Raw genomic sequence first — 13,922 nt, 5'->3', positions numbered from 1 at the left:
CTTCTTCATGTTGCAGTATAAATATCTTACCTTCTTTTGACAAATGGCAGATATCTCTGCTGTAAAGACAAAATGACAAAAATGCTCAACAGAAGCAACTTTTAAAATTACTCTAAAATTTTACACAGTATATAGCAGCATACATTACATAAAACTCAAATAACCAACAGCAAGAGATTTAATTCTTATCTGTGTCAACCTCACTATCAAATCTACACCTGCCTGTATCATATGATTGTACCAAAAACCTTCCTTTATTTTATTGAAAGTACTGAACATGTATACACTATGTGTGTATTTACTGTGTTTGTCTCTTTGTCTGTGGGAGCAGGACAGAATGAAATAAATGTATTCAACTTTAATTATATTCGACCTCAAACACCTTTTTATTTGTGAGCGCTCACCTTGGGGCAGGAGTACATCAACAAGCCATTCAGCATGGTCTCTGAAAAGGTCAAAGAAATGTATAAACAATACATGATTTATAGGAAAAGGGCTCCCCAGAGCCTATGTATATGTTCACCTGGTGTATACACAGCAGTCTCAACTTCCAAACAGAGCTGGAACACAACAGATATTTTCTCAATATCAAAGAAAACACAAAACTGCAGAGCCATGCAATTATAATATTCTACATGCTGGAGAAAAGAGAAACAATTGGCTGCGTGGTTTCATGATGATGATCTCATTATCGGCGCAAGGGAATTACGTAACCATGGCGATGTATTTCCCCTGGGTTAAAGAGAGGAATAATGAGGCAGGCAGTGGGTGATGCATGTTTGGAATGGCATCTTATTGAAGGAGGGGGAGGATCTGGAGATGTAGAGAAAAGGTAAAACAGATCCATACCCTGCTATCCTCTGGCTGCACTCCTCACATATATAAAGAGGAGGGGGCTTGTCTCCCAGGGCAACAGAAAGAGTAGGATCTATACACATCTGCAAAAGTAACACAGGTAGCGTCAGAATATGTATGTAGTATTTAAAAGACAGACATATTGATATTTTGATGTTTTATTTTCATGAAAACAAAATGGAAAGTAATACTAACAGTAAACACCACCTCTGCTTATTTAGGGACAGAACAAAACTATAGGGAGGCAGAGGCTGAACATATGGGTGGGAACTGCTGGAGAAGAAAAGTCAGTCACTAAAGACCCTCCCCCACTCTTCCAAAAAAATTTAACTACCCTCCCTTCAGCAAAAAAGAAAAAATACCTAATCCCTCCCAGCCCTTTTTAATATCTCTTTTCATAATTTTCATACAGTCCCTTAGAACAGAGTAGTATACATTTTCTATGAGTCCCTACCACATAGTCCTCTCTAGGGATAGTATATCATGGTCTTGCCCAAGAAATCATTTAACACCTATACCTGTCTCCCCACGCCTCTGTGTGGATGGCTGCGTGCATATGCTGCACTCCACTCTCTCGCAACCTGTGCCTGGCCCTGTGCTAAACCCCAATGCTCATGGCCTGAATGTTCAGATGGTGCACTGTAATTTACTGTGCTCACTTGATGCCACCCTATCCTCGAGGGCTGCATGGGGTCACCGCTTCCAATTAAGCCCCCCCTGTACCCCCTCCCTGCTCGTGGTAATTGAAATCCGGCCCCTGTCCATGCCCCTGTTCTTACTCTATTTGTCAGTTTTGAGCACAGTTGAGTAAAGGCAGGCAGGATAAGATAAAGCAGAGCAGCAGCAGCAGCAGAGACTGGTGTGAAGTAGCATAGAAGCTGATACCGTTACCCCACTCGCACAGCTGCCTGGGCCAGCTCTGATTTATTTACTGAGGGGCTCACAAAAGCAAAAACGCTGCCACGCATGGTTGAACTCAGGAAGGCAATCTTGCACATGCCCCATGCTTTCCTGATGAAGTTCTCAAGGAAGGCAGCTTTTGAATAGAGAGCACACTGCTAATATATCCTCTTTAGGTAACAAGGCATTGTAGACAAAATGGATGAGGGATCTTTTTTATGCATCCAACAACCACAAATGTACTAGTGATGCAAGACTTATTGTTTACAGACTCAAGTCACCTTGACAGCAGGTTTATTGATGGCATTGTGGCACTCGATATGTTGACAGTGGATGGGGTTCCAGGCTGATACAGGAAGAGAGGCAGAAGATTGGCAGTTAGGGGAGGAGAAAAAGAGAAAAATGGGGGATAGATTAGACCTTTAGTCAGTTCAAGGACAGATAAGGTAACTGACCCGTGTACTGTAAGCCTCTGTATTCACTGATGGCTCCTGGTGGCTTCAGGTTGGGCCAGTAATGAAATAGCATCTGCACAGCTGGAGGCTTTACTTGGGATGGTCCATACGATATGACATAAAGAAGGTCCTGCGTAAATAAAAAACATCAGCATTAATTAAAGTGCAATGATATTTGAATATTAGTGAATAGAAAGCAACAAGTTTAAGATTTTCATTCCAACATAGGCATTTGTAAAGACTATTACTTGTAATACTATGATGGCCTTTTATATTTTTAGTCTTATACTCAAAGCAACAGTTTTACGTTTTTTTAAATACTTATATAAAAACATATTTATGTATTCATGCTAAATATGAAACTAGCGCTAGCATACCGCTGGCTTATCTTGGCACGAAGAATGGGAACAGGGGGCACAGCTAGCTTAAAATGTAATAGCAAGTTGTGGTTTTAGAGCTAGTTAGGTGCTGTTTTTTCTTCACAAACAAGTTATGACGTATTCAATACTGAGCATTAGTTTGTAGGAGATTTTCCTTTACCTTAGAACAGAGCGAGTCTAGCTGTTTCTTCCTGTTTCTACTTTTTATGTCAGGCTAAGCTAACAGTCTACCGGCTTAGCTTCATACTGTGTCGTCGTACGAGTGGATCAATCTTCTCATGCAACTCTGTGCAAGAAAGTGAATCACCAAATGTCAGACTATTCATTTATAGGATTGAAAGAGCAACACAGAATTTTCATGTTTAAGCTAGGTCACACGGTGAATATTATTTTTCCAAAATAAAATATCTTCCATTATACAACAGTTAGTTCCGACCAGTAATTTGACTGGACGAGATTCATTCCATGAGTGCTGATATAGAATACAACCAGAGACAGTAGATCTTCGGTACAAGAGCACTGGGACTTTTTACTACATGTTTCACTTCGCTTCACAGGTGTTCTATTAACCGTTAATTAGCGTTACATTAGCGGTCTAATTATCTAGCTTTGATTGTAACTAACTTTGCAAAATGGATATATTTCCAGAAATAACATTTGAATTAAATGATGTATGGTCGTCAGAAGAGGATGAAGGGAAGAAGCCTGGATACTTCAGCGTACAACTGAGGTAACGTGTAGACAAAGTAGCAAGATAGTGAGCACTGTGCAGGTCAAGAAAAAGTTTATGTGTTGCTTAGCAACAGTCCAGTAGTGGAACTATTTGTGTTGGCGTTGCCAAATAAACGATGAAATAAACAAGCAAATCCTAATCTGCTGTTGCTAATTAAACTAATATGGCGCACGTAGAACTGCTGTATAAAAGCAATATCACACTCGCGGTCGTGATTTTGTACTGAATACAAGCACGGCTGTGATTCGGTCATAGGTACGAAGTTGCAGGTCGAGTACCGAAGACAACATCACTCCCTCTCTTGTGATATTGCATAATTATGCTTTACAGAAATGACTTTATATCTGCATCATGTATTTGGAGAAGCAATACCTTCCACACTTCCTGTTTGTGCTTCATTAGACACTCCAGCAATTGACAGTGATAAACTAGAAAGACATAGAGACCAGCTTAAGTAAAGAGCATTTCAGTGTAAATCATATTTCCATGCATGTTTCAAAAGCTGCTAATGTGTTTACCTGGATTTGAGGTGTACTGCATTGCAATCATAAGCATAGAGGAGGCTGACAGATTCACATAGGCCGGGACACCCCCCTCTCTCCGAGTGGAGCCCACTACAGACAAGCAGGTGAGAGGAACACAAAAAACGATACCAACTTGAAAGGTCAATTTCCGTTCTGTTTAAGGTGGTAGTGGAGATTGAAGCATTGGTCTATGTAACTCAGAGAGGGTTTGTGTTTTTAAAGGATAAATGCCAAGAAGCAATTTCATTATGTTTTGTTCCATTTTCTATACTCATCAGTTTGAGGTGAATATGTTAAGTTAATTATCTTGTTATTGGTCATACTTACAGATAGCCATGGGGAGGAAAGAGGTGCTCAGGTACTCAATGATGTCTTTGTGGAGGAAAGGGGGGAAAGTGGCTAAAGTGGAGATCATAGTATAGGGCAAAGTGCTGAGAATATCATCACTGAGAAAGGGCAGGAGGCAAGTTGTTGTATAAAATATGGACTGTCCCAGATCTGATGAGAAAGGGAAGAGGCAAAAAGAGACAAAGAGATACACAGACACTCATTCAATAAACTGTACATACAGTATTCACATACTGTATGCAGCCACAAATGTCAAAGTTACATGAATTCAGTCATTTAACAGTTTAACAGTGATAAAAGAGAACATGAATAGAATATGAGCTTCTATGGAGGGCAGTGAGCTTTCTTTAAAAGCCACTAAAGTAAACTTTGCCCTCAGAAAAAGTAGAGTATTCTAGTCAACGAGATGGGTTTTCATGCTTTTGAGCTTTTTTTAACAGTGGTAAAATATTCATGAAAATTAAGAGCACTGACTGAGATGCAGAATTGAACCCGTGAAAAACAGTGTGGAAATAAGTCATTCTCAGATGTATTGTAAATATATATATAAAAAAATAAAACATTACATTTGCCTATGTGTGCTTTCCATTTAACTTATATATTTGCACATGACAACATAAGAAAAACATTTGTCCCACTTTACATAACAAACATGCAGTCAAGTATGATACACAGAAGAGAAGGCCTATGTCTGGTGTATCCAATGGCTTATGAACGATTAAGTTGACAGGATCCAGCGTGCTCCCAATCACCCCATGCATCCCTCAAGATCCTCAGCAGGACTTCTCTCTTCCCGTTACAAAAGAGGCCAAAAAAGCAGCAGTGGCTTCATGCAGGCCAGACGGCTCGAGGATGATGATGACAAACAGTGGTGCACTGGGCCTTGACTCACCATGCTGACCGTGCTGCAGCAGGGGCACCAGGTCAAGCAGGGTCACGAGGGTCACATAGAGGCCCTGATAGTCCAGAGAGGGGTACTCTGAGAGCTGAGCGTCCCGACTCTGCTGCCCCTGCCCCCCACGGTCTGACGGGGCATCGCGCAGAACGCTGTAAAGGAGGGAGCGAGTAACTGTAGGGTTGATGGAACTGACTTGTGGTCTTAGAGATGGGGTGAGTGGGAATGGCACAGGAAAAAGACACATGGTCATGGGCACGGCCAAATTGGAAGCTTCCTGGTTCTCCTTCCTGCCTGTGCGGGACAGAATGCTGCTCCGGGGCGGGAGGGGAGGGGAGGGAGGGTAGGGGAGGGGAACAAGGGAAAAAAAGAGACAACAAAGACACAAAAAAACAGCACATTACATTGAAATGGCACTACAGAGACAGCGTAAATAGAAAAAAACAAACCCAGATAAACCCCACATAGGATGCAGTGTCTCACTATTTGACTGTATATCACTGAAGGCACGGGCAATTTTTCCCTGCTTTGTCTGTTCAGAGTGACTTTAATTCAATTTATCTCGTTTTCTCTGTCTTTGCACTTGGAAAACAAAAAAAACATGAGCACAAACTGCAATGATCACTGCATCTCATGCGTATCTGGTGACAAGGAGCAAAAATATAAAAAATGGCATGTTTTCAGTGGCAACCCCATACTTCTCCAAAAAGGGACAGTGCAAATGACTGTCCCTCGATGGCTGCCATCTTCCAATCAGCAAGGTCAGTGGCTACCATGCAAAAAGGCCAATGAGCCGTGGAATTTATTTTAAAATGAAATTTCCTTGTCTTTAGTGGGGCTGTCAAGGATGGGAGTGACACCAAATTGGTTCGGGAAAATACAGAGGTGACACTTTTGAAACATGCTTCAGCCAGTAATAAACATGTGTGTGAGGTTAGATCAAGTGCTCCTAGGTCACAGCACATGTTTATTGCACCAGAGAAATAATGTCCGTATGCATACGTTATGATACTGTACCAGTATCATCAGGAGAAATAATGAGATCCAACAGGCATATGGATTCAGGTTTCTAAAATAAATGTAACAACTAATCTACGGTAGAGGAGAAACTATAATGACAAAGGAATAGGTTGTATCGGGGGGAGATGACTGGTAGCATTATGTTTGTGAGCTAATGCAGGATGGACAATTGTGTTTGCTGTCCCCTGGGGAAGGTGGTGGACATATTCAATTTTAAGGGAGGAAAAACAAAAGCAAAAACTAGTTGGGTTGAGTGTGGAGCATCTAGGGTGGAGGAGGGGGAAGGGGGGGCCAGAGAGCATTGCTCTTTTTACTGCACATTATTAAAGAGCTAAGCTGTTCTATCAGGCAAATGATTGGGATTTATCATGAGAGCCCAGATTATAAATGCTGATGTATTGTTTTTTTTTTCTTTTTCTTTTGTTTTGTTGAAAGGTCACTCCAAAAGTCGAGTTACAGCATTCTTGGCAAGTGAGAAAGGGGATTTCATTAAGATTTATTGACATAACATTAGAAGCATAATGTTGAGTTTATACGTCATCAGCAGAGTGTAACATTTTCCGACTTATCCCCTCAAAGTTATACTCTGTAAGATTTAAGTCAGTGTAGATTAATTCATAAAGCTGCGTTATTATACAGCATAAACTGAAACAGCACTAATACACAACAACAGACTGTATCTCAGAGTATGACTTTTTCACTGCCCATTTTTCATAGATTTCAGAAAACATCATTAATTTGAACAATGAACAGACATAAACAGACACGCTCACACACATACATTGAACATATACACACAAAGACACACACATATGTGCACACATACATACGTACAAACGACACAAAAATTACAAACATATACGACACATAAAACACATGTAGAAATGCACTGATACAGACACATGACATACATTGACTGTCAATCCCTGCACTGTCAATACAAAATCATTGACTATGTGTGTATCAGTAATTCAGTGCACAATCAGACATATTTAGGTTTCAGGTGTGTGATGTAAAAACAAAACTGTGCTACATCTAAAACAATGTCTTAACAGCACTGGATGATTAATAATCCCTGTAGTCATTCTCATGAGTGATACAGCTTGGCATGAAGTCAGCGAGGCTCACTGATTCACAGACTTCAGTTTGACTTGGACAAACATGACAAAGCCATGCCTCATCTTTAAGGAGGCATGTATAATTGTCAGTAAATACAACATTTTAACTCTTCTCTATTTTATGACCTGTGCTGAACCTAAAATTGGTGCATGAATCAGCAAACACTGGCCATTTCACTTTAACTTTCCTGGAACTTGACACATGCCTGTTCTACTTGTCAAGGCTCACTACTCCCACCAGTCTTACGGTTTCCTTTTTCTCTCTTTCTTCACCCTGGGCTTCAGAAAGCACAGGTGTATGGCTAATCCTGGAGTCCCTGCTGTGGAAACCAGACCTTTCTTATGATGGAGAGAATGATCTGTTTTGCATATCAGAGGCTAAGAGGCTGTGCTATGGGAAAATATCAAGCAAGTGCTAACAGTGGCATCATAGTGAGTGACTATATTCACACTCACATGACACTGCCCCTCAGACACAAAATCATCACTTGATTTAACGCAGATTCGCAGAGTTGCAGCCCCTGTCATGCTTCATCTGAAGCTGTGTTCAAAACAGTGTACACAGTGGCTGCTGTTGCTGGACAACACTTCAGCAAAGCACAAAGTATCCAGGATACTCTGTGAGCATCACTCAGCAGCGATATAATCCTTATGGGGCTGAGGCATAAAGTGTAGAATTGAGGCCGGCTGCCAATCTCAAATAAATTGCACCCTAAGCTGATAATAATGATAAAAATGGGGGCATACAAGTTCATCCAGTAATCCCACCCTTTTTGTAAATTAGCTAATAAATTAGGATAGCACTACTATTTTCTATGAAGCCAGCAGGGAAGTCTAAATCAACCATATGACATACAAAAATGTCCTCTCACTGCAGTCTGTTTTGAAGAAGCTAGCAAAAAGCAAAGGGGAAACTACACGATGAAATTAGATGTGTCCAAAATGGCTGCCTACTTGACCTGTGTTGGAGGAGGAAATAACATGTTGTTCCTGCCTCGGGCTTGCACAGCACCCAGGGGAGCAGGCTAACCCTGCAACTGCAGAGCTGGAGGACCTGCCCTCCGCCGGCCCCTCTGGGAAGGACACAACAGGCCGCCCCCGGGAAACGTTCATCTAGCAGTCGACCACTGAATCAATAAACATCACTGAGCCGTCTATCTCCGCTGCTGCTTTAAAACAACGCCATAACTCCATAGGAAATCTGAAACAGTCTCAAAGCAGGGCAGGCAAGGCAGTAGACAGAGTTTGGCACTTCCCTTCTTCCTTTTAGCACTCTAAATTCATATTAGCCATTCAATGATGTCACTGTCATCCCTTTCAAAAAGTGTGTCAGAACAACCTACTGCAAGTTAGCTCGTCTGATCATGAAGGAAGCTAAATATCAAACATTCTACAGTCTGTTACTTCACCTGTTGGCTCCAGAGCAGGGTACTTACCTGAGCAGGGTTTGGGAAAAGTATTTCAGTGTGTTTGCAATGTCTGTTCCGGAGGGCACAGGGTAAATATTGTGTTGCACACGGTTGTGATACTCTTGCAAGTATCGTATCTTAGAGGCAACTAGACAAAATAAAAAGCAGAGTAACAAGCAAATCAACACTAGTGAGACTATGATAGATAGCAAAAGATATCAGTCTGAGCACAAAGATAAGGCAAATGGTTGAACATACATGAATGTACTGTATATATCTGTTGTTGATTCTTGACTAAGATCCATGTAAGACACACAATAGCATGTAACATGGATGCTCCAGTAATCAAGTTAAACAAAGAGTCTGTGTTCCCATGGCTCTCTGGCCTTCACCAGGTGACCTTTTTGGTATAGCAGTGAGGTCACAGGAAGCCCTAGAGGAGGCAGTAACCTATTGCTTACAGAAACAAGCTCATGTACAAAAGGTTGCCAGTTCAAGTCCCAAGACAAGCTGGGAAACTGTGGTCGAGGGTGAACATGAGAACGGGCTTACTCATCCCTTAACAAATGACACTGAGGGACATGATAACTATGCTGGACTACTCCCTCAGGTCACTGTCTTAGGTATGAATGTGTTGTTTGTGATGTTTTCCTGGTTAATTAAGAGTTAAAATAAGTCAGAGTGGGTGATCGCTGACCCATTTTCTGTGACTTTGGGCTGTAGTGTTTAGCCTCCTCTCTGACCTGTAAATGACAAACCCCAAAATAAAAAATAACAGCTGCAGGCTTTGGACACGTGTGGTCAAAGCCTATGCTGCAATACATACTGTAGCACGCATCTTCTCAAATTTAAACATCTTGGGTGATAAATTATTATATATTTTCAAATATTTTTATGCCTAAGCACCTTAATATGTATTAAGATGTATAGAGATAACAGCTGTCAATATGTTCTTTAACAGAAGAAGTGCAAGTATAGAAGCAAGGTTCATCTTTTTATGATATTAGCCTGATTGATTCAATATGTTGACTACTAAACAATATCAGCAACACACAACTTTTATCCAATTGAAATGGGAGCCACAAACAGCAAGTTTGACCGCATATTTGATGACTACTATGTGTTCAAAGCGAGAAATGGCTGATTAAAAGTGCAAAGATCGTTCAGTAGGCTAATATGGGAGAGAATCTGAAGGTACAGGTTGGTTTCCACCTGTTCAAAAAGCAATCGGAGGGATGAGGAGGGAATGATCAACAGCTTTCAGGACGGTGTGATCAAACCACATTATTGATCATTCTTATGCCACCATATTGCTCAGTAAAGAATCTGTAAGGTCGACCTTGAGACCAGCACTACACCTCGCTTTTCGCACGCACCTCATCCAGCCGCGTCAATCAAAAAAAAAAAAAAAAAAAAAAAAAAAGCTATATAAATAAATAAAATAAAATAACATGACGACTGTGCTATAGCTATGAGATTGTATTCCCTTAACATGCAGATAAATACAGGAGAGATACAGTGGCTTCTTGTGTGCACTGAGCCCTCCAGCCATCCTCTGCAGTGAGAGGACGTGTTGCAACCTGCCTTGGCAACCGCGGTTTCATCACCAAGGACAGCTCCTCTCATTCGCTTTTCTTGGTTCAAACAAAAATCACATTTCCAGTTTCCAAAATCCCCATGACAAGACAGAAACACACACACACACATACACACACACACACGCACACACGCACGCACGCAGACACACACACACACACACACACACACACACACACACACACACACACACACACACGCGCGCGCACACAGCCGTACTTACACTGCTCTGCCTTCGTAGACATTTCGCAGACACTTGAGGGAACATAAAACCCAGACTGTCAGTTGTTTTAGTGTTTTTTTTCTCCTCCCAGGCGTTGTGTTTCCCTCAGTCGTGAAAAAGTGAATCTACCCCCCTCGCAGCCCATGCAGGCTCGGCTTGATTGTACCACTCTGCGCGATGGATTCACACACTGTGGCTTTTGTTTTAGCGGTGGCGAGGTCGTTTTCGCGAGCTTTTAGCGGAATTAAAACGAGGACCCATTTTGTGGGTTTGTTTTTAATTTGAAGAATTTTATTCTTTCATGGCGGAGAGGAATGTTGATATACATCTCCCACAGCATACCTTTCCAAATGGACTGATCCAGCTTTGAGAAATTGTCATTCAAGAATTCCAACAACCCCATCAGTCCTCTGTGAGCTTATTACAGCAGGGAAATACCGAGGACTTCAGTGTATTTGCCTTAGTGTTTCTTGTTTTTTTTGTTTTTTTTGTCTTGGTGAAGTATATAAAAGGGTGAACATGCAACAGATGGTTGTCACATTGTCATAACCATGATGTGCCTTGGAGGAAAATTATATGTTCATATTGTTTGTTGTTTGGTAACAAGCAGCGAATACTTCTCTATAATTAGAATAGTATTAATCCCTTTTGTCATCCAAAGGCCTTAAAGAATAAACTATAATCAAATCACCTTTATTTAGCCTTATATAAACGTGCTTATATACCATTCTGCTTAAATGCTGCATTTTCCAAATTATGTCCTGATTCCTTTACTAGGTGCAGAACTAAAATATAAACAGACTCAAGGGTCTGAAGCACTGCCAGACCCTTCCTATTAAGGTTTGTGCCAAGAATTGTTGGTATATATCCATCATATGTCCAGCTAATGAGTAGCAACATCTATGTTCATATGAGTCTGCACCTGGAATGGCCCCTCTGCTTGATATTATTGTTTATGCTGTTCCTCAGAGTCTGTTGAAGCACATATTAAGATCTTTTTAAGCATTACAGTGTGGGAATCAACAAATTAGCCTTCTTGTCATATTAATCTAGAAATAAAACATAATACAATCAATATAATATCAAAGTCTTTATACAGTTTTATCATGCTTCAAATCTGACAAAGGTTTTGCTTCCTGTCCTAATATTCCACACATTGGAAAGAGTTACACGCAATAACAGTGCATGAGTATCTGTCTGAATGCACAGTTGTTGCAGAAGTCACGGCTCTGGAGGCGATCTCTGCTGGTAGTCTGGGATGTGATGCATGATCCATCCAGCCGGGGCCAAGAGAGCCACAGCAAACACACATAGTGCAAAGACAGATTGCTGTAAGAAAGTCAATGAAAAGATTTAGATGAATGCTTTATTAACAGATTTTGTGTTCTATGGAATAAAATTAGATAACTGCATGAAGGATGACATTTACTACAAATTTTAAGGCACTGTATAATAGCTCCCAAACCTCTCCTGTCATCAACCACAGGTTGAATGGGGCGGTGGGACTGAACACCTGTGTCCGCAACAGAGGGTCCTGATCTCAGTGACTCATCAGGTGACATAAGCAGCAGCCCCCGATTATATCTTCCTACCATGATATTCCCTTTGTCCCTTTGCACTCTGGTGTTCCTAACCTGAGCCAGGCTTTGTAAAAGCCCCCGTGCATGTCCCTGAGGACAGATCAACAAATTTATAGTGGCATAAACACTGTGCACTATGTTGCAGTTCCATCATAGGATCCCTTTTCAGAGGAGCTTTTCCAAGCTTCACACTGACTTATGGATAAGAAATGAATAAAACATCTCTCCCACTCTGCAGGCTGGGGAACATAGTTCGCTTGAATTCCTCGCATTAGAGGCAATAAAGTGAAGTATCACAGATACTGACTTCCCAAGACAGACTGCTGTACTCTCTATTTGTATAGTTTGTATTTGTATGCAAGAATAATCTCTAAAATTCAATTAATTGTAATTTAGCACCAACTTGTAAAAGCATTACTACAGTACAAACAAAGACAATCAGTCCTACCACTGGCCCAATGTTTTCCTTTGGTGGCTTGCTGCAGATGTTTGATCTGTGATTCTGCTGAATGGCTTCCATCAACATGGACCTGGTCGTTGCTGGTCTCCTAAGAACAGAGAACATCATTCTTTTTGGTTCAGCATACAGTCACTACTCTACTGTAAGGAAATATTTCTGTGGAAATTGCTCCTCACATCCTGTGAGATATGAACACTACTTTCATGTAATTCCCATCACTGTTCCTGGGAGGAGTTACTTCCGTGGCCAAAGACATTCATGTAAACATACTGATGAAGTTCTCATCAGGTCAAGGAATCTGGCCCTGGACTTTAAAGTTAACTGAATGAAGACTTGCCAGAGCATTTCTACCAAAATTTTGGACCAATACAGATGGCATTATTTTCACAATTCATGTAATTAATATTGATAACAAAATATAGAGGAACAACTTTCAAAAACTGTATGAATGACTCATCATTCATCATGAAAAAAAGTCTGCTAAGAGTGCAGATTCTAATCCTCAATAAATGATACTAAATCCCCACACTAAACAGCGGTATTACCAGTATATTGCATATCTTTTATTTTTAAAAACTAACAAAAATAAAACAGGTCCATAAACCACTGCAGAAAAAGAAATAGCCTTATAACAATAACATTTGGTTTAAATAAAAATATAAAAGATGAAACATGCAAGCTTTCAACTGATTTACTAGACCTGTCTGCAGAGCATTGAGGAAAATGATCAAATAGAGAAACAGCTGAATTCTTATGGGGAAAAATGATTTCATGCAATTCTGATTTTTAAAAAAGTAAGCATCAAACCTCATAACTAACAGAGCAGAAAAACATCAATTTAGAAAGCTTGAAGTGTCCATAATCATCCTATTATCTACACAAACAGAGTTGATGAGCATAAACCACATTTAAAGCTTGACATAGGGGTCAGATTCAGTTGCTATATTCTTAGTTACTCAATTTCATTCTGTTTTTATGTTGATATGAGAAGTCTCAGGGACTCTTAAATATATAGATTCGGGATTGTGTTTATACTGAATTGCAAAAAAGAGAGAGAGAAGTCCATAGATCATGATTTGTTTAAGATATCATACAGCTTATTATTACAGCTACTATGCCGTATGTGCCAAAGAGGTTTGGCCCTCATTAGATGTATTGTGTCGCCCTCAACAGGAGAGCAAAAGAACACCAGCTGAAGAGCAACCAAACTTTTATCCCTTAATTATTTACTATTAAAATAACTATTAAAATATTGAGCTCGATAATTAATAGTAAAACTTCCTCCAGACACCCTAATGCAATACATACACAAAAATTACAGTATATAATTTATAATACCAATTCAAACAACGCAGTGAGGTTCCCCCAGCTGTATACAAGCACTGCACAGAGTACATATGTTTTTAGCTTTAGCATACATCTTCAT

The 13,922-nt window shown here is 40.4% G+C and overlaps 1 protein-coding gene across 1 annotated transcript in view; it reads right to left on the bottom strand.

Moving 5' to 3' along the window:
* unc79 (unc-79 homolog, NALCN channel complex subunit) overlaps nucleotides 1-10,478 on the bottom strand; it is a 33,349-nt gene extending 22,871 nt beyond the window's left edge. The window contains 11 exon segments of the mRNA XM_022750656.1: nucleotides 31-59; nucleotides 405-445; nucleotides 850-938; nucleotides 2,037-2,101; nucleotides 2,211-2,340; nucleotides 3,696-3,751; nucleotides 3,842-3,937; nucleotides 4,175-4,345; nucleotides 5,088-5,401; nucleotides 8,665-8,785; nucleotides 10,457-10,478. Coding sequence (XP_022606377.1) covers nucleotides 31-59; nucleotides 405-445; nucleotides 850-938; nucleotides 2,037-2,101; nucleotides 2,211-2,340; nucleotides 3,696-3,751; nucleotides 3,842-3,937; nucleotides 4,175-4,345; nucleotides 5,088-5,401; nucleotides 8,665-8,785; nucleotides 10,457-10,478 — 1,134 coding nt within the window.
* Nucleotides 10,479-13,922: the final 3,444 nt, after the last annotated feature.

The sequence above is a fragment of the Seriola dumerili genome, unplaced genomic scaffold (genome assembly GCF_002260705.1).
Source record: "Seriola dumerili isolate Sdu_G_001 unplaced genomic scaffold, Sdu_1.0 BDQW01000149.1, whole genome shotgun sequence".
Lineage (NCBI taxonomy): Eukaryota > Metazoa > Chordata > Actinopteri > Carangiformes > Carangidae > Seriola > Seriola dumerili.
This window is presented reverse-complemented; position numbering and strand designations above follow the sequence as displayed.